This window comes from Primulina tabacum, chromosome 12 (assembly GCF_025594145.1).
Source record: "Primulina tabacum isolate GXHZ01 chromosome 12, ASM2559414v2, whole genome shotgun sequence".
Taxonomy (NCBI): Eukaryota; Viridiplantae; Streptophyta; class Magnoliopsida; order Lamiales; family Gesneriaceae; genus Primulina; species Primulina tabacum.
The window spans coordinates 36,878,304-36,897,693 of NC_134561.1; the positions used below are offsets into that span (position 1 = coordinate 36,878,304).

The 19,390-nt window shown below is 34.3% G+C and overlaps 4 protein-coding genes and 1 long non-coding RNA gene across 7 annotated transcripts; 2 read left to right on the forward strand and 3 right to left on the reverse strand.

Moving 5' to 3' along the window:
• Position 1: 1 nt before the first annotated feature.
• LOC142521247 (uncharacterized) lies at positions 2-1,283 on the forward strand. Its single transcript, XR_012814109.1, has 3 exons — positions 2-190; positions 285-446; positions 1,145-1,283. It is a non-coding gene; the product is annotated as an uncharacterized LOC142521247 (long non-coding RNA).
• On the reverse strand, positions 1,070-5,281 carry LOC142521243 (phosphoethanolamine N-methyltransferase 1-like). Of its 2 annotated transcripts, none has more exons than XM_075624470.1 (12): positions 5,017-5,281; positions 4,627-4,742; positions 3,661-3,798; positions 3,432-3,569; positions 3,157-3,300; positions 2,862-2,972; positions 2,637-2,778; positions 2,263-2,543; positions 1,806-1,967; positions 1,674-1,727; positions 1,520-1,594; positions 1,070-1,413 (listed from the first exon to the last, which is right to left on the reverse strand). In XM_075624470.1, exons 1-12 carry the CDS (start codon positions 5,084-5,086, stop codon positions 1,315-1,317), a joined length of 1,530 nt encoding a protein of 509 aa, XP_075480585.1. In that variant the 5' UTR covers positions 5,087-5,281; the 3' UTR covers positions 1,070-1,314. The 2 variants fall into 2 exon arrangements, with proteins under 2 accessions (XP_075480585.1, XP_075480586.1); XM_075624471.1 differs by having other exon boundaries at positions 4,861-5,281.
• A 4,892-nt stretch (positions 5,282-10,173) lies between these two features.
• On the reverse strand, positions 10,174-13,189 carry LOC142521242 (putative auxin efflux carrier component 1c). Of its 2 annotated transcripts, none has more exons than XM_075624468.1 (6): positions 11,392-13,189; positions 11,112-11,301; positions 10,910-10,995; positions 10,649-10,806; positions 10,455-10,531; positions 10,174-10,332 (listed from the first exon to the last, which is right to left on the reverse strand). In XM_075624468.1, exons 1-6 carry the CDS (start codon positions 12,530-12,532, stop codon positions 10,266-10,268), a joined length of 1,719 nt encoding a protein of 572 aa, XP_075480583.1. In that variant the 5' UTR covers positions 12,533-13,189; the 3' UTR covers positions 10,174-10,265. The 2 variants fall into 2 exon arrangements, with proteins under 2 accessions (XP_075480583.1, XP_075480582.1); XM_075624467.1 differs by having other exon boundaries at positions 10,649-10,815.
• Positions 13,190-13,421: 232 nt separating this feature from the next.
• Positions 13,422-15,765, reverse strand: LOC142521245 (protein C2-DOMAIN ABA-RELATED 4-like). The gene is made up of 4 exons (XM_075624473.1): positions 15,561-15,765; positions 15,145-15,415; positions 14,318-14,413; positions 13,422-13,861 (listed from the first exon to the last, which is right to left on the reverse strand). The coding sequence occupies exons 2-4, from the start codon at positions 15,304-15,306 to the stop codon at positions 13,565-13,567; spliced, it is 555 nt and encodes a 184-aa protein (XP_075480588.1). The 5' UTR covers positions 15,307-15,415; positions 15,561-15,765; the 3' UTR covers positions 13,422-13,564.
• Positions 15,766-16,922: 1,157 nt separating this feature from the next.
• On the forward strand, positions 16,923-19,318 carry LOC142521244 (uncharacterized). The gene is made up of 7 exons (XM_075624472.1): positions 16,923-17,403; positions 17,489-17,565; positions 17,885-17,947; positions 18,032-18,133; positions 18,248-18,313; positions 18,589-18,664; positions 18,835-19,318. Exons 1-7 carry the CDS (start codon positions 17,013-17,015, stop codon positions 19,314-19,316), a joined length of 1,257 nt encoding a protein of 418 aa, XP_075480587.1. The 5' UTR covers positions 16,923-17,012; the 3' UTR covers positions 19,317-19,318.
• Positions 19,319-19,390: the final 72 nt, after the last annotated feature.

Sequence of the window (19,390 nt, forward strand, 5' to 3'; positions counted from 1 at the left end):
GTTAACAAGGGATTCTGAAATGGTTGGTTATATTTTAAACAGATGGCTGCAATGCGTGAGGTATCAGCAACAGAAACAGCAGTTATCTACGGTTTGGAGCCTGTTTGGGTGCCGGATTTGCATGAGTTCTGCTTGGAGAAAGGTGGGATTTGGAAAGCTGCTGGATGGATCGGTGCTGCTCTCGTGTTGGGTGTATTTTCTTGTTTGCGTTCATGAACAGCCAAAAGCTTCAAATTTACTGCCCAAAGAACCAAGAATTTGCATGGTTTTTGTGTTTCTTGCAGGGGGGAGCTTAATGTTGCAAATGTTCGGAGCTGAAGGTGGTGAATCTGAAGAGGCTAACGACAGCAAAAAAGCCTGTGAAATAGTGACGGTATCACGCTATACAAATCACCAGGAAACAACATGGCCACCAATCGGAACAACCTGACAGATATATTTAACAAGTAAAACTCGAGCCCCTTCGAGAAGTTTGCTGACAACTGAGTGTATCGTTTGCTTTTGAGACTGGCAGTTGAAATTAGTGTTGATATATATGTGATTGATCTGGATGTCTTGAACTAGTACAATAACGCACGCAACGTTCTGTTTGCCCACGCACGCCTTGTTCTGTGTTCGCGCACAACAGGGCGCACGCCTTGTTCTAGTCGATGGCTTCGAAAATCAACAACAAGCACGCGGAGAGATGTGGCGCACTAGCGCGCCTAGCATCCAATGCATCATCTTGACAACATTTTCCAAATAAATTTGGTCCAAAAAGTTAATATTTTGTCAAAGACCGCACCGCTCCGGCGTGTGTTTCACCAAGACAGCCTATTAGGCGTCTTCCTCTTTCTAAAAACTTCTGGTACCCTTTAGGGCTCAGGCCATAACTCAACTTGGAGCTTATTAGGGAGACTTCATTTGGTTATTTTCTCAATGTGGGACAAGCCACATTTGAGACATCTCACTTCTCTCTGCAACTCCTCACTCTTCCTCTTCTTTTCTTTTCATTTATCCAACAATATATACATACATATGTATATATAGTTACAAGATTTTCTCACTCCAGTTTTGTTTGGCAACATAATAAGCAAGAGCTAATGTGACACTTTCATGTGGAAATTATAACTGCAATAAATTGACAATCACATTCTTGTAGAAGGAACACCAAGATACAAGAACAGCAGAAATGATCTTCATACATCACTTAAGAAACATTGTCGACTGGTCAGTCATTTACGACCAATTTTATTGAAAAACAATGACAGAGAGGACTTAAAACACAGACATATTGGAACAACTTTGAGACGTCGTGGACTTAAAAGATCTGCATCACTTTTTCTTGGCTATAAACAAGCCCCACCTCTGCTCGCCAGAGGTACTCCTCACAAGTTTAGCCTTCCAGCCTCCAACTATATCATTGTAGTCTTGCTGCAGATAAGAATTCAATAAACAGTCGACAGATTCAGTTTCAATGACATATATGCAAGGATATACAAGAAAGAGTAGCATCCAGAATCCATGAATAAGAATGTACTTCTGAGAAGTCATGTATGAATGTTTCCTTATCCTTTTCTATTGTATGCAATTCCTTCTCCAGAACTTTTATAAACTGGAAATCAAGAAACCAACACAAGTTATTAATAAATTCATTGGAAATATGTATAAGAACGAGCTCGATGATTGAGCACCTGATCAGTACGATCCTCAGCCACGACTTCATCAAAGCCTGCATCTCTGAGCATCTGCAAACACAGAAGCATGTTTAATATATAATCATGTGAAGCAATGCAGATGGTGGAAAATTCTTGGCTGAACCGGACCTGGCCATAGGTATGGACGTCGTGTAGATCATATCCCCTTTGTTTGATATACTCTAAAAATTCAGCAGATGGGGTTCCGGCATTCCTGCAGTAATCGCTTATCAGGACTATGCCTCCTGGCTTCAACCACTTGTAGAATGATCTGAATAGTGCAGGTTTGTCCTGAAAATAAAGCCGTAGTTTTCATATCAACCAATCATAGGATATTTTTTATTTCCAAGTCCTTTTAGCCATTAAGGAAAATGGAAAGCAAAATCTCCATCTGTGGTTTGTGATTCAAATAGTAAGGATTTTACAACTCTTCTAAGATGCTGACAGATTAAAATTCAAAAGATAATTCTGACAAGGAATTTTCAATGCAACAGAACAATTTAGAGGATTTAAAAAAGAAAAGGATCGAGTAAAATATGATAAATCGAAAGAAAGAGTTTTGGGAATTTAAAAGTTGGAAACTAACTTGGATATGTAGGATTGTGTCCCGACTGTAGATAACATCAAAAGTACCATCAGGATAATCTTTCTTCGTACAGTCAGCAACCTCGAATTCGACAGCGCAGTTGAGACCAATTGCGCGTTCAAAAGCAAAGGAAATCATATTGATGGACAGATCGATGCCAACAACATGAACATCATACTTTTCAGCCATGTAGAAATCGCCTCCTCCAATGCCACATCCCACATCGAGGACTTTCTGGCCAGGCTGAAGATTAAGTTTATCAACAAACTCCCGCGTTGTGTCTGCACGACAAGAATACAAGTAAATCCAAGAACATAAATGAATGTAAATTGATAATTTAGCCAGAAGCTCAACAAACACTCATGTTAACATACCAATGCCTCCGGTGCTAACAAATCCCGGTCCAAAGACACGCTCGTAACGCAATATGCCACTTGATTTATACTGGACAGTATCCAAGAACTTCTGGAATCCCCTGTCATTGTCTGAGGGAACCTTTTGCCAAAGCCAGCATATCTGGAAAACACAAATACATTCCGTACGTCATACATGAATTTGGTTTCTTTTCATAATTTTTCTAGCACTCTAATAGATATTACCTGATTCTGATTCTTTTTGTTTCTTACATACGCTCCGATGCATTTGAAACCAATAAGATCAAGTTCATATGAGTATCCAGAATCGTCAGATACATTGCATTTTTTAAACAGCTGCAAATTCCAAATCATAGAATCAAGTTAACTTGGTTACCAAATAAATAGAAACAAGCACATATTGTTTTCATATTAGAATTTTTAATATAAAGTTAGTAAGAATAGGCGTTCAACTCATGATATGCACTTCGTTAGAAACTTCAAAGTATGAAGCAAAAAGGTTTATGCCTTAGAAGGTAACCTTAGTGTAAAACCGTGGTTCACGGTAGTGAGTCGGGTTATTCTTTCGCTTGTGATCTCCAGACTGATGGAAACATGATTCTCTGAAAAATATGTGGCCACCCACTTTTAACCATTTGATCATCCTCTCAGCAAGATTCTCAACCTACAAAACAAAAAATTTTTCTTCCTGAGCCATCAATTAGCCTAAAAAAATCTCAATAGAGACACGAAGATCGTGTGGCCTTAAGAAGCAAAGCAATAAAATTCAAATGAAATGATGATTCAGAATTTTACCTCTTCATCCGAGAGATACATCAACAGCCAATTTGTAAATATCAGGTCTAAAGATCCTTCAGGAAACTTCAAATCTGGGGATGCCACGTCAGCACACATAAACTTGGCATTTTTATGGTGCCCGTTAAGTGTTTCATTCTGCAAACCATAAAATCAAGGGTATCATTCATACAACTTCCAGGTAGTTTTCTTAACTATTTGAAATTTGAATATATAAATTTCATGTAACCTTCTTGATTGCACTTTCGATGAAGTCGAGAGCCACAAGTTCACCGGCCCTTTTAGCTAATTCACCGGTGAATCGGCCAATACCAGCTCCCAGTTCTAGAACTGACTTTCCATCAAATGGTGGGAGCAGAGACAGCACCTGTGAAGATGTATGAGAAAAACGAGTAGTAGAAACAAAGATTTAGCATAACAACTTAGTTTATCATCGTCCGATTGTATGATTAATATGGCCACAAAATGTCCGAATTCACATCCAGAAGTTCAATGGACCAAATTGAAAAACCAGGCCTGAACACGATTAAAAGGGAACATCTGTAACATAATCTACTTATTACAGAGAGGACATTTACTCCAAGAAGCAGACATTTTTCATAGTAAAAGATTGAGCTCATAGCTCTCATAACTAGCTTTGATTTTTAAATTTTCACTGAATTAACCATTAAAAAAAAGCTGAGGACGAAGAAAAATCCATTATTTGACAAAGTAGTGAAGTAGACTCCTTATTTCATTTGTACTCTGTTCATAAGATTAACTGGAAACAAGATTAGAATCCCAAGGAAAAAAGGAAAGGAAATTAGAAGAAAGAAACGCTATATAAGAAACAACGCTTTATGTGTGAACTTTGGATGTAACTAAGTTACTGAAGTCATAATCCAAGATTCCAAAAGACCAAGAACTATTGCTGAAAAGGAAATAAAAAAGATCCTAAAGACCTCTCGCATCAATCAAATCTTAACAAAATCCACTATTGGGCACTATTTACAATTATACCATAAAAAGCCCTTTGATTTTGATGTAAAACCACGTATTAACAAGCGACTGAATCGAAACTTTAATCTGATAAAAATGAAAAGATCGCATCTTTTATGCTACATCACAAAACCCATAAGGTATATCAAGTTTTTCGAACAAAATAATTTATATTCATCATCCTATATATATATATATATATATATATATATATTACCTCAGGCCTCTCTTCCTTATCCAGATCAGAGGCTTTAGAATCAAGCATCATCGATTCCACGGTCAAGTCCGCCGTATGTTCAATCCAGTAATTCTTTTGAACCTTACGCTCTGGCTCTGTATACGACACACCACATATATTTAAAAACAACAACAATAACAAGAAACATTTGTTCTTATCCAGCATTTTACAGTAAGATGTATTCAAAATCCATAAATCTTAAATCTTGTGAACCTTGAACGGCTGCCATAGTGAAAAGTACGATCAATCACTGAACACAATGAACGGAAAGAAGAAACGTTTTCTCGAGAAATGGGTCGCAAAGAAAGATGATATATGATAGTGTACGCTGCCTCGCGTCGATAAATCCAATTAAACAAGATCAGAAACCTTCAATGGCGATTCGGGTTCTTGAAAATGTCCTGGATCTTCGGTTATTATGCCTCCCTTTTTGCCGCATTCGCTGTTAGTTTTATCTATATCTATTTATAGGCAAAAAACACCGCAAAATATCCAAAGATATAAGGTGAACTGCGAGAAAATGGTGGCCGAATACTCCGTTCTTGGGGTGCAATTATAGATGGTGAAACGCAGGAGGACAGTGCAGATCGTGAATCTGGTGGAACCAATAATGGAGCAATCCCACGAGGGGCCACTGAAGATTCCTTGCTATTCTATTTACTGTGTCTGATTGTTTATGTAGGATCTATTTATATTATTATTTATTGAAATATTAATTGTTAATTGCTATTAAAATTTATTAGCAAGTTTTTCTTATTACACGATCTCATGTATCTTTATCTGTGAGACGAGTCAATCTTACCGATATTCACAATAAAAAATAATACTCTTAGCATAAAAAGTAATATTTGTTTATGGATGACCCAGATAAGAGATCTGTCTCACAAAATACGACCGTGAGACTGTCTCACAAAAGTTTTTGCCAAGAGTAGGTTTCTTGTGAGACGGTCTCGCGAATCTTTATCTGTGAGACGGGTCAATACTACCGATATTCACAATAAAAAGTAATAATCTTAGCCTAAAAAATAATATTTTTTCATGGATAACATAAATAAGATATTCGTTCACAAAATACGACCCGTGAGATCGTCACATGTAAATTTTTGCCGTTTCAGAAAGCAAAAGAACCGTTATAAATGATTGCAAATGATTTGATATATCCGAAAGGTCCAATAATACTTGTACAAAATATATTTTATTATTCAATAAAATATGATGAATTTTTTTTAAAAAAATATGATTTCATGCATCGATTATTTTATATAAAATAATATTTTTTAGTGCATGAATCATGAATAACTTAATTTTTTATGTCAATCATACTTTCTTAATGGTCTAGACAAAACTAGAAGAAAATGTCTATTAAAAACCCCTTTTTTTAAGTTCATGGAGGCAATGATTGTCTTCAAATTATATTTTGGTGTCAACATGATTTTTAAAAAAAACATCCCACTTAATAATAATATAAGCATAAATATTTATTAGATTATATCATAAATATATTAAATAAAAATAAATAGAAAAAAGACTATAAATATATGTCGATGTGTTATTACAAACCCAACATAATCTTATATACAATGAGAAAATCTTACGCTAAGCTTTAACATTTGTTGTTTTATCAAAAATTTATATGTAATTTATTGTAATGATATTATTTAAATCTTTTAAGTTGTACAGAATCAAATGGTATTGTTTCAATCACTCTTCTAGTACGAAGACTTATTTATTTCAATTAAGAATAATATACGTTGGGTTAAGCATGCATGAGTGATAGTAGTACTGAGATGAGTGGTCTCTTGAAAGTTCTCATGCGTCAATCTGTTGATATTGAGCCGCTCGATCTGATTGTCTAGGTGTGATGTGAAATAGTGAATCTTAATGGATAATATTGTTATGGATAACACATTGAGAATATAACCAACAGTAGGAAAATTAGACTGATATATAAGTAATATGAGATAACATTAGCAGATAGACACGTACTTTCCCGAACTCATGGGCCTAAACAGCCCGACCCATTAGTACCTCGATAAAGTGCATTATGTGCTGCCACAAATATAAGAAAATAAATTTTTGTTTTGGCTAATAGCTATAATTTTTGCAACCATATAACTATTAAATTAATATTCAAAAATATATATGGAAGATTATTTAATGATGCTTCATTTATTATAGTGTAAATCAAGCAGTGTCCCCAAGCCTTCGTGATATCATAAATTTTTTGATTATATCTTATTTTCTCTTAGAATTTTTTGTTATTAGAATTTTTTGTTAAAAAAAATTGTCGGCAATTAATAATTTGATATGTCTTAAATATTAAAAATAATCATTATAGAAATCTCTAATATAATAATAAAAAAAATTCGTTTGATTATTTCTTTGTTGTTCTCGAAAAAGACGATGATTTGTTGAAATTTTGATTCCCAATAAAAATTATCTTAGATCCCCGAAAACAATAAATTAAAATCCTCATAGAACACACATACCAACGTTATAATAATAATAATAATAAAAGCAAAAGCACCGCACATGTCTTTAATTTTATGCAACTAAATTTATTGCAGTTTGGGCAATATATAGGATCGTGGGATGATCTCACGAATCTTTATATGTAAGATATGTCAACCCTATCGATATTCACAATAAAAATTAATACTCTTAGCATAAAAAGTAATATTTTTTCATGGATGACCGAAATAAAAGATTAGTTTTATAAAATACAACCTTTGATATCGTCTCAAACAAGTTTTTGCCATTAATTTAAGTGATAAAAATCAACATTCTATGTTATTTTTAAGAATGTATAAATTTACCTGAGAATTAATACGAGAAAATAGCATCAAGTAGATTCAATTATTCAGACCATGTCGAGAGGGATATGTGAGAATTTCATGAATTTTTTTTTAAAAAAAAATTATATAGGTCTCAATTTTTGTATAAATTTACCTAAGAATTAATAAGAGAAAATAGCATCAAGATGATTTGATTATATCTTATTTTCTCATTAATAATATAAAAATTTGTTGGGAAGTAAAAAATTGATATATTTTAAATATTAAAAACAATTATTATAGAAAAAAAATACTAGCCTATATTTTTAAAATCGGGGAGTATGTTGTTGGAAATTTGCCACATAATAATTGTAACCTTTTTTCAAAGTATGTTAAATGTGTCAAATAATGTCATAGTTGATATATAGTAATTGGGTTTTGACGTTATACCGATGGTCACATTCCCGACATAGTTTACAATTGATTTTTTTTATAGAAATATCCGGTATAAAATTACATTCGGAATAACATTCTCGATATAACATAAACAAAATTATAGTAATCATACAACTCTAGTTCGTTAATCGGAATGTACGTACCAATCACTATGTTTCGATTGATGAACGTCGTACTACAATGATCATAATAATTGTAAAATCAAACACGATCCATAATATTATGTATAAAAAATCGTAGTTTATGGTAACAAAGAACTCTTAATTATTTATATTTAATTATATGGCCATAATAAACTAGCATAGTCTAGAAATAATAATAAAAAAGCAGATATTACAAAGGCTTCTCGATTAATATTTATCTATTTAATATATATTGTCTTTATTATATAAATATTATATATATATATATTTAAAAAATACAATTTGTATTAATTGAATGAGTAGACGTAACACTTGATGCCACTTGCATGCATGCGAGGGGTCCGGGTTGACTTAAATTCACTGAATCTAATTATTTTCATTTTTCCTGAATATTTAAATTGCAATTTTTTTATTGTATCGAATATTTAATAACATTTTTTAATTTGTTTTTATTAATATATATTTACTAACTAAGTTTTGTGAAGATGTACAATCATTCATTGAATGAATTAAATGAAAATTGAAATAAACAGCTGTTTTTTAATAAAAAAAATTTTGTTCTGTATATAAAACAATCATGTATATTTATGTTTTAAAGGTTTTCACAAAAATATTACAGTATTTCAAATGTGAAATATGCAAAAAATTTGCAATAAAAGAGGGGAGTAGGTCTTTTATGAAACGGTATCACAAATTTTTATATGTGAGACGGGTCAACCCTACCCATATTCACAATAAAAAATAATATTTTTAGCTTAAAAAACAATATTTTTTCATTGATGACCCAAATAAGAGATTTGTCTCACAAAATACGATCCGTGAGACTGTTTCACACAAATTTTTTGCCAAAAGAAGGAGGATGATAGAGATTGTGATATATATACACATTAAAAAAAAGTCATTTAATTACGACCTTTGGAAGAAGTCAAGAGGCGAGAATCCTTGAGAGGACATTTAATTAATTTATATATATTTAAAATATCTAAAGTATGTCATGATTTTAATAAAAATAAGAAATTATAATTGAAAATCTAAATTAATTAAAAAAATGCAAATTAAATAGACAACAATATGACAAGAATAGGAGAAATACTACTAGAGATAAACACGTAAAAAAGAATTATGAACTATGTATTTGAGCACAAAAATTTTTGTAAGACAGTCTCACGGATGAGACGAATATCCTATTTTAGTCATCCATGAAAAATATTACTTTTTATTTCAAAAGTATTACTTATTACTATAAATATGAACTGACATGTCTCACGAATCTCACAAGAGACCTACAAGCATTTGAGACAGATGAAATCTTTTTTTCTTAACTCGATCGTCTAATGCATTCTCACCTCAACCTCGTGTTTTGATTTAAATCGTAGTCGAACGCTCACCAAGAGATCGAAATCGTCTAATGCATTCTCACCTCAATCTCGTGTTTCGATTTAAATCATAGTCGGACACTCACCAATAGATCGAACTCGTGACATGGCTCGGGGATCCCGGCCTAGGGGATGGTATAGTAGACATTCAAAAACATACGTACCACAATATTTTAACCAAATGTATATTTTATTTATATGAAATATATATATAAAAAAATAATTTTATCTGTGTGTATTTGCATTCCATCAATAGTCAGTTCCATATGCTATATATAGTATTGATTCTTTGTTACGAATTTGGCAGCAAGACCGAATATTGGCATAAAATATGAGGGGACATCACATGTCCAACCTCTCCTAAATTCTATTCCTTATACAACAAAGGAATCGAGGATGTTTGTGAGTTTTTCCAGCAGGCGTGAAAAATACTTTTATTCGTATTCGAGTCGAACTCGAACATGTTCGAATTTTTTTCGAGCCGAATTCAAGCTCAAATCATTGTGTTCGATAGTTTTCGAGCTTTAATATTTTATTAATACAATTATATCTTAAATAAATAAATTTTGAGTCTTTCGAGTATATGTTTTCAAGCAATAATTATAATAGTTCGCGAACATCGAATCTTTCGAGCCGAACTTGCTAATTCAAACCAAATTTGAGTAAAAAAATTTAAGATTTTGAGCTTCGGATCGAACTCAAACTCGAATTGGCCAAGCTCGACCCTTGAATTTTTCTTCATATTCAGCTCGATTCGTTTCGTTTGCACAAAAGGGGAAAAAACTTAATCTCTCCATCATTAAATACATCACAAAAGAAATTAAAAATTAATATAGTATTACAAGGACACACACCTTTCTCCCATAGCTTCAAAGCCCCAACAAAATGTAGTATACCAGAGTTATTGGTAAAGCAATCAACATACCAAATATAACACTGCAATTTTAAAATATAATCAAACCAATTTAATTACTAATATGATTTAGAAAAAAAATATGATTATTTAATGGGATTAAACAAGAAAATGTAGCATTTATTTTATGATTTTATATACTTACGCTGTGCTGAGGATTTCAGGATGTAGGTTGTATTCTTTGGCAAATACAAAGGGGACAATTCCTTGAGGTAGAGCAGCCTATTTCGATTCGAGCTCGAAGTTAGCCGAGCTTGGATTACTCCATCTCACATATTTGTAACATAGTATTTCAAGAAACACGTGTGTGCGAGTGTGTATGTGTATATCAATAGTGACCTGAACGATGGCGATGCGCACGTGAACACCGCGAAGGCCGACGACGAAGGAAGCTGCAGCCATGACAGCTGGTCCTGTGAGAAATCTCACTGCCATTGCCAAAGTTGCCACACGGTTCCCACATGATACAATCCTAGGTTGCAATGCCATAAATAAACCTGTGGAGTCTATGTTATCTTATGATCACACAGATCCAACGTTTGAATACTATGTAATAATTTAAAGTAAAAAGTTTTTACCATAATGATAAGAATTACTCACCAAGGCTGAACATGGCCATTCCAAGTCCTGCATCAGACAGTATAGAAATGGACTTTGATATCATTGCTGGCATTTCAACGTGCCACCTAAAAAGCAGGAAAAATAATTCAAGAAATTGATGAGTTAAGACAATGATCTTTAGTTGTGTGAAAATTAAGATGATAACACAAAATGATGGAGAAAATTTATGTAAGTTTTGTACCTGAATGAGATTAGAGACCATGTTAATCCAACTAAGCTTGAATAAGTGTTGGGATTTCTGATGAGTTTTCTCCAAACCATCATCAAAATAAGCCTAGTCATTACGTTTGCAGGAGGCGTGATTTTCACTTTGTTTTCACCCTGTTTGTCCCCTTCATTTCCAGAGCCGATTCCATCTCTTTCCAGGTGATCTTGTTCATGTAAACCAATTCAAGAATGAATCGAAATATGATGATAATTTAACAAGAATAATAGAGGGGGGAATCAAGAAAGGATTGTACCTTTGCTTGGAGAAACAGTGCATTCAACTTCTTTAGCATTAGCAAGTTGATCCGTTGATCCATAATCATGTCCTCCACACACATCCGAAACTGGAGAACCACTTGAACTCCAAACAAACATGTGTAGATCTTTTCCATATTCTTGTCCAGTTGGGTTCTTTGCTGAATTTTCTTTGGAATCTGCAGGTGAAATATGCGCATGACTATCACTTCCCTGGTGAAATCTTGATTTGTATGCATTATTTCCAGTTTCCTCATCAAAACTTGAGGGTCTAAGAGATGGCCCACGTGAACTGGAAAAGCTGTAAACATCATTTGCACAGAAGCTTGAATTTCTGCCACCAGTTCCCATCACAGGGTAAAAATCTGTGTGATTAAAGCTAGACCCTCTAGGTGTGAGGTCTCTCGAAGATTGAAGAGAGTAAATCTCCGCATTTGTCATATTTGATGGCCTTGGAGTATTACAAGAAAATCCCATTGATTTTCTCGAGTACATATCCGACCTTGAAGCATTTGATTTCCTAACAGTAACATGCAGTTTCCCATCTTCTTGAACTTGTGAGTCGGTTTCCAAAATATGCCGTTCATCGAATGATGTTACATCAGATTCAACATGGATAGACGCAATGGAGGCAGCAGTGTGTGGAAACTGCTTTGAAATCAAGATCTTGGCTCCTCTGTACTCAAACATGAATAGCATCAAAGTATACCAAATAATACATTGAAGCACCACAATTTGCACCATTAGGCCACCAGAAAATTCCCCATACATTCCCTTCAGCAAAGGGATGCCCATAACTAGAGTATTTGGAAGAGTCGAAAGAGAGAAAAGTGTTATTGTCCATTCCAAAGAACCCCTTTTGATCACTTTATTCCACAGGATCAAAGCTGCGAGAACAATGAGTTTTTGAAGCGCGTCCGCAGCAATGAACCTTGGATTCATGGAGTAAGGATCATTAGTAGCAATGAAGTGAAAAGAGAGGAGAGGAACTGCAAATAAAGCCACGAAACGGTTGATGCCAGAACACTGGTCTGGTGTGAAAATTTTCCACCACTTCACAGAACCATAGGCTAACATCATGGCCACATAGAGTGGCACCACCTCAGTCATAACATGATAGAAGTCGGATAAAGTAATCATTTATGGCAGGTTTCTGAAAATCCCAGTTCAAGAAAAAACAAGAAAGGAATATTTATGAAAAATTAAATCAAAGTTGAAGTCGAAAAAGGAAGTATTTCAGATGCAGATTATTGCAACGTAAGAGAGTTGCAAAGAAAGCTTAAGGGACTGGGTTACTGACATATTTCCTCAACTTTGTTCTTCACTCTTTGCTTGAAACGTGCCTGGATTTGATAAAGAGTTTTGTGTGCGAGTGCATAGGAATTTGAGAATAAGTTGCTTTATGACTTGTGTAAAGCATGGAAAAAGGTAAACTTTGGTTGTATGCTATAAGCTTTTACAGGCTTCTCCTCTTTCTTCTTGTATTTGCTTTCGGCTCGTCGATTATTATTCATATTCCTTGCAGCAGAACAAAATCCCATCAAATAAAAAATATTTAATTTTTTTTAATATGTAAATTTCATTCTCTGTTAAATAACCCCTGCACAATAAAATGTTTGAACCGCCCTCGATCATAATCATCGTTTTTTTTAATTCATATTCATGATCATACTAATTCATTTAAGCAAATATTTACACTCCATTTTGTGTTACTCACTCACCACTTAATATATAAAAGATTTGAACAAAGTGGATTGCGAATAACAAAAAGTCGAGTGCAAATAGTTTCGCTCATTCATTTAATATAGATGCAGACAACTTTGAATTAATGACTTACTTCACCAAAAATTTGAAATAATAGGAGTTTGCTAACGATAGTTTTATAATCTAACTGATGTGAATCATTTGCAGTTGCATAGTGATCCAAAAACATCATTCTTGAAGGATCTTCAGCTTTGTATTTTGTACTAACAAATACCAGAAGTTATCACATCACATTCCCATATGCTAACCTTACACAAAAATCGCATAGAATCCAAGGGATTAACTTATCAGATTCGAACTATAAAAAAATCCCATTAAGGAACACAAAACATGAGCGCAGAGAAAGCTAATATCCCAGTTAACAAACAACACCGCACTGTACGGTTCAAACAACAATAAACATGAAGTCTATAATTTTAAACCTTTAGCGCCAGGAAGATCAATCCATTGCAGTTGAATTTCGACTTCACCACACTCGACATCTTTCAATCTGAGGCACAAATCTTGCACTACTTTCCCATCTTTCCAGATCACGGAACTCTCTTCAGCGAGGCAATTGGACCTGGATGGTTGTATCTTTGTGATTATGGTGCCACTCGGAATCCCTCCAAGGTTCATCTTCAAGGCCTCTATGTAAGGTCGAATATCAAATTCTGCTACTCCCATTTTGTCGTCCATGCTGAACGTGTCGTGGTCATAGACAGTCTGGAAAATGCATGAATCAGCAAAATTTTTGCATAGACACCGAATAAACAATATCAATGGGATATGAGTAACTAGCATATTGCTCCCTTCAAACTTTATGCGTAATTTTTCTAGAAATCTGAAGTTGGGCTAAAAGGATTAATGTTCTCTTCTTATGCTTCAAGATTTCGAAGACAATTTTTCAAAAGGAAGATTTGCATCTAAAGCTTTGACGTCAACTATGCACAGCCACAGGGCCAAACCAAACTATCTCCGTGGTAGGAACTTAAAGTATAATGATTTATACAGATTTGTGTTGATTTAAAGATTATCAATTGGGAAATGAAAGGCATAAAAATACTTATCGAAGAAAGTCGAGCCTGAACAAATGATATCTAAACAGTTCTAAAAAATGGAACCAGGTATAGCATTTACTTATAACATATAGGCTAAAGGTGATTTTAGATGAGCCCTCACCAGTGTAATTGGAATACCAGGATTCGAAACTGAAAGCGTCAAGTCCTCGTTCCATTCTGGATTGACATCCTTTCTGATAACACGAGTCTTCAACTTCTGTAATATATATTTATTAAAATAACGATTCCAGAAACTTGAAATGCCAAAAACGAAAGCAAGGACATGCAAAATAATTGAAACATTCTGGAAACAGGGTACTATACTAAGTTGTGTAATTTGTCTAAATTACTAAGAACACCAAGAAAGGACAATTACTGCATGTATTTCCCGCAAAATCAGCCTATAAAACCATGGTTTTATTACCATATAGTTCGATTCGATGATCAAAAATTTTAAACATGGAAATTAACTTTTTGGATGAATGAATGGCCATAAATATTTCACATCTAATAAGTTGAGACTAAATCCAATTGAATGGAACATCCATAAATGCACCTTCAGTCAGAATCCATGATAACACTAAATCAAGAAAGGAAGGAAGAAGAAAAAAGTGTAAAAAGGGCAAGGCCAATAAATAAGAGAAAAATAAAATCAACCCACCAAACTCCATCAAACTACCAAGATGAAACAAAGGGCAGCTAACGAATTAAACAAACATTACACATACGTAAGCAAAGAACACGAAAACACACACCAAATTGCTAAAAATAATGTACAAGAAGAAGGAGATCAAGAATCCAACTTTACCAAACAATCAATAAAATCATAGAAACGAGCAAAGATATCAAAACCCACGTGAGAAAACACACGAAAAAAGAGAGCAAAAACCAATCCCAAATCCAGAGATTCACACGTGCTCAATGAAGAAAAAGTTTAAACAAAAGAACCTGTCTGCCCATTTTCACAACAACGTAAGGATCACTGCTTCGGACATCACGAACAGCAAGATTGATGCCTCTTTTGATCCGAATCCTCAGCAGCCCCAACAAATTATCCATCAGAGAATTTGCAGAACTTTCTGACTGGTTGTTTGCATCGGGTGTATCCATTTCTTATAATTTATATCAGTACTTACCCTTAACACAGATCAATATAAAATTTTTGCCACCACTTTATTATTTTAATCAAAAATAAAGATTCATTGATCCTCTCTAGCCCCTGCAAGAAATTAGAAAATTATAATTATTACACAATGCCAAACAAAACGAGACCCAAAAAAAAAACGAAACTTTCCAACAAAATTTCATCTTTACAGTCGAATAATCGATGGGCAAAACTCATAGATATTAAAAAAAAAAAAAACCTGTTTGAAGTTGTTTGGACAGATTGTGCAGAAATTCTCTATTTAGAATATACAGCTGCCAATCTTGAAAATACAGAGAAGTGATTCTTTGATAATTGTCTTCAGACCAACCAAAGACAAAAACGGGAAACTGATTTCTGCTTTCGACACATTTATATAGGCGATTTTTTATTTTGTTATTACATTCTCTCTTTTTCTCTGAGAGTGCGTAGGTTTGTTGGTACGACGTAAATGACGCATGACTTTCACCGCATGTATTTTCCCAGATGTCCCTACACTTTAAATTTACTTTTCTTCAAAAAAAAAATTAAATAAATTACGAGATCTCGTCGTTTTAAACTTGAAATTTTAGTATCAAATAATAAAAAAATTATTGAAGTTGTTTTATAAGACATCTCACAAATAACAAATCTTTATTTGTGAGACATGTCAGCGCTACCGATATTCACAATAAAAAGTAATATTTTTAGCGCAAAAAGTAATATTTTTTCATGGATGACCCAAATAAGAGATCTGTCTCACAAAATACGATCCGTGGTGACGTCTCACACGAGTTTTTGCCAAAAAAATTATACATTAACATAGTTTCTGAAAGTTTTTGGCAATTTGGGATTAGTTATATTTTCTTAAAAATATGTCTCTTGTGAGACGGTCTCACGAATCTTTATATATGGATGACCTAAATAAGATATTCGTCTCATAAAATACGAAACGTGAGACCGTCTCACACAAGTTTTTATCTTTTCTTGGTGACATGTTCATGGTCCTAAATTCATTAACATGAAAAGTGCATTTAGAAAGTGAATAATAAAGTCCATCCTAATAGAGAGGCTCAGTTATTCCAAACCATTTAATACCATCTTTGTTAAACATTTCTCATTATAAATGGCTAATGTTCTACTATCAATGGGACTATGGTCTAGATTGGTAAATTTGAGAAACGAGATTTCAAGTTTGAAACTTTAAAATAATTCTCTTTATCAGATTGTATCAATCTAAACCTCTTGGATTAAAACAAAAAACTCTTGTGAAACTGTCTCACATATCAATTTTGTAAGATGATTATCTAATCCGACTCGACTCATAAAAACATATCATTTTTAAGTCAAAAATATTATTTTTCAACTAATTTGTAAAAATATCTGAGTCGTCTTATAGTTAAGTGATAGCTCACTTTTACAAGATTGTCCTAACAAAAAAGAGGAGACTAAATGATTAAAATATATTTTTAGCTTATAATATTTTATCATCTTCCTATTTTATGAATGAAAAATTTATTTAAGAAAGTTGTTAAATAAATATTTAGAAAAAAGATTTTAATATTTAAAGAAATTTTAATATTCTTTTTTTCATTTTTTTAATTAAAAAAATTGAAAGTAATAATTTAATTTTGGAGTCCTTCCCACTTACCTTGTATTTTGAGTTTTCCCTCCAAATGAAGACTCAACGAAAATGGAGCTCGATCCATGGCAAGATTTAGATATTGACGATTCTGACCTCCCCTCTCTCCTCCGCCCCTGCAAACGCCGCCGTTCTCCGCCCCCCGCCGCCTCCCCAGTCCCACCAGAAAACGTCCACCGATCACTGTTATCACCGCATTCTATTTCCAAAACCGCCTCTAGCAGCCGAACTATTCCCGGTCCCGCTGGCACAGTTCAAGCAGCCATGCTTCGAAAAACCCTCGATCGTTCCTCTCTGGTTAACCCGGATGATTCAATCGATTGCAGTGATAACGATGCTGTGATTCCCACGCAAGAGTATATTCGGAGGGCTGTCGAAAATTCAGCTGAATTCGACGATGATTTCGCTCGCCCTCCTTGGATTTCTGCCCTCCGATTTCTCGGTAATTTGATTGCATCCTTACTATGTTTTATTTCACGTTTTCTAGTGGAGATGAATTTTGGGGTCTTACTTCTCTTTTTTGGTAGGTGCTGAAAATGGTGTGAATCCGGGTACGCCAATCAGCTCAATCAAGAAACACCTGGAAGCGGGCAAGGTTAACCAGGTATTAATTGGTTGATTGGTGATTATCCAAATGACAAATTATTTAGCCACAGTTGTGTTGAGATAATAGTTGATTGGATGGAAGCCAACTGCAACCACATTCCACCCGAAAAGTCAAAGAATGATAATGGTTGTTTTATTTTTCTAAAAATTTGGAGTTAGGTTAGTTGAATAAGGGAAAAAAGTATAAGGTGAAACTCTTTTCTCTGTAGGTAATGGTATTCTTGTTTAAGTGATGTATCTTTGTTGTGTGCTTAAACCATATGGTTTTTTGCGTGTGCAAATCGTCTAGAAATTTGACGGACTCAACACACGAATAGGTTGTGGCTGTGATCAAATCATGCTCAGCAAGCGGTCTCGGAGGTCTTAAAGTGATGCTGAAGGTATTGATGGAGTGATATATATCAACAATAATAGCAGCATTATCAGGTTGGTTAAGCTGCTGATTCATTGTCCTTGAACTTTAGGATCCTTCAGGTTCTGTTGGTGCTACTGTCCATCCCAAGGTCCTTTGTGAGAGGGAGTTTGGGAAGAAGTTTAGTGTTGGTGCTGTTTTAATTCTTCAAAAGGTAGTATTTAATTCCATTTTCCTTTTCTACTGTTTTATTTTATTATAATGCTATCCTGGATTTATTCATCAATTGAACTTGCTTTTTCTATGTTCTTCAAATGTTGTATTTCAGGTTGCTATCTTTTCTCCTGCAAGAACAGCACTCTACCTCAACATAACACTGAGGAATGTGGTGAAGGTTATATTGTTAGGCCAATGTTTTTTTCTTAATGAATGACAGTGTAATGAGGCATATAGTTCTTCTGTTGAAAGAGGATATATTATAGTAGAATATAAAAATGTGGTTAAATCATTCATCTTTGAGCTTCAAAAGTGTATTTGCTGGGATTAACAAGTTACCACATGACGATACCAAGAAAGTGTCAACTTTTTAAAAATGGACTTAATTATCTTATGGGTAAGACCTGTAGTACAATAGATTGTCTGAGTGGCTCACTCAGGTTATATCAGCAGGTATTCTGCCACGATGATAGCCATCCAGTTCTCGATGACTCCACGCATTCTATCCAATATAATGATGCTGCTATTGGTACGCACATTTTTTTTCCTCTTAGTGAACAATGTTTCCCCCATAATTTGGAACATTAAAAAATTCTCTGGTATTTATGTGCAAATTTTTAGATAGTCTCATTGATGTCAATGTTTAACCGAAGGCCTGATGAAATCATTTTTTCTCCCGCACCCATGGTGCATCTCCAGATTATGGTAAAATTACCAAAACCTGGGAAAAGTTGTCCGTCATGCGAAAAGTGACTATGGAAGACACTACAAAGGAGATGACACAAGACGCAGGAAGTTCAGAGACTTTGCACACCCATAGTGTAATCCAGAAGCAAAATCTTTTCGCCAGCAGTTTTCAACCCAAAAACAGAGATCTTTTGCAAAGTGCGGCGAGGACAGAAGGCCGTTCAAATTTAAGCCAACTCAGTGAAAAGCCTGAAGAAGTATTCAGCAGTAAACTTACTTTTGATCAGCAAGATAGTGAAAGTGGTGAGAATAAATTTGCCAAAGTTGGTAATTCTGACCGCAGCCTCCAGAGTAACTCTTCTGTCACTAAAAACAGAGAAACCAATGAAGTTCAGACGCTAAGGCAACCACTGATACAGAAATCTTTTGTCCCTCAATGGACAGACGAACAGTTGGATGAACTTTTTACCGACGACGGATACGATGAATTCTGATTTCCATGTATTTTCCGTAGCAGCAGAAAATTTAATATGAGCCCTATTTTACATGGATAATCAATGCAAATGAC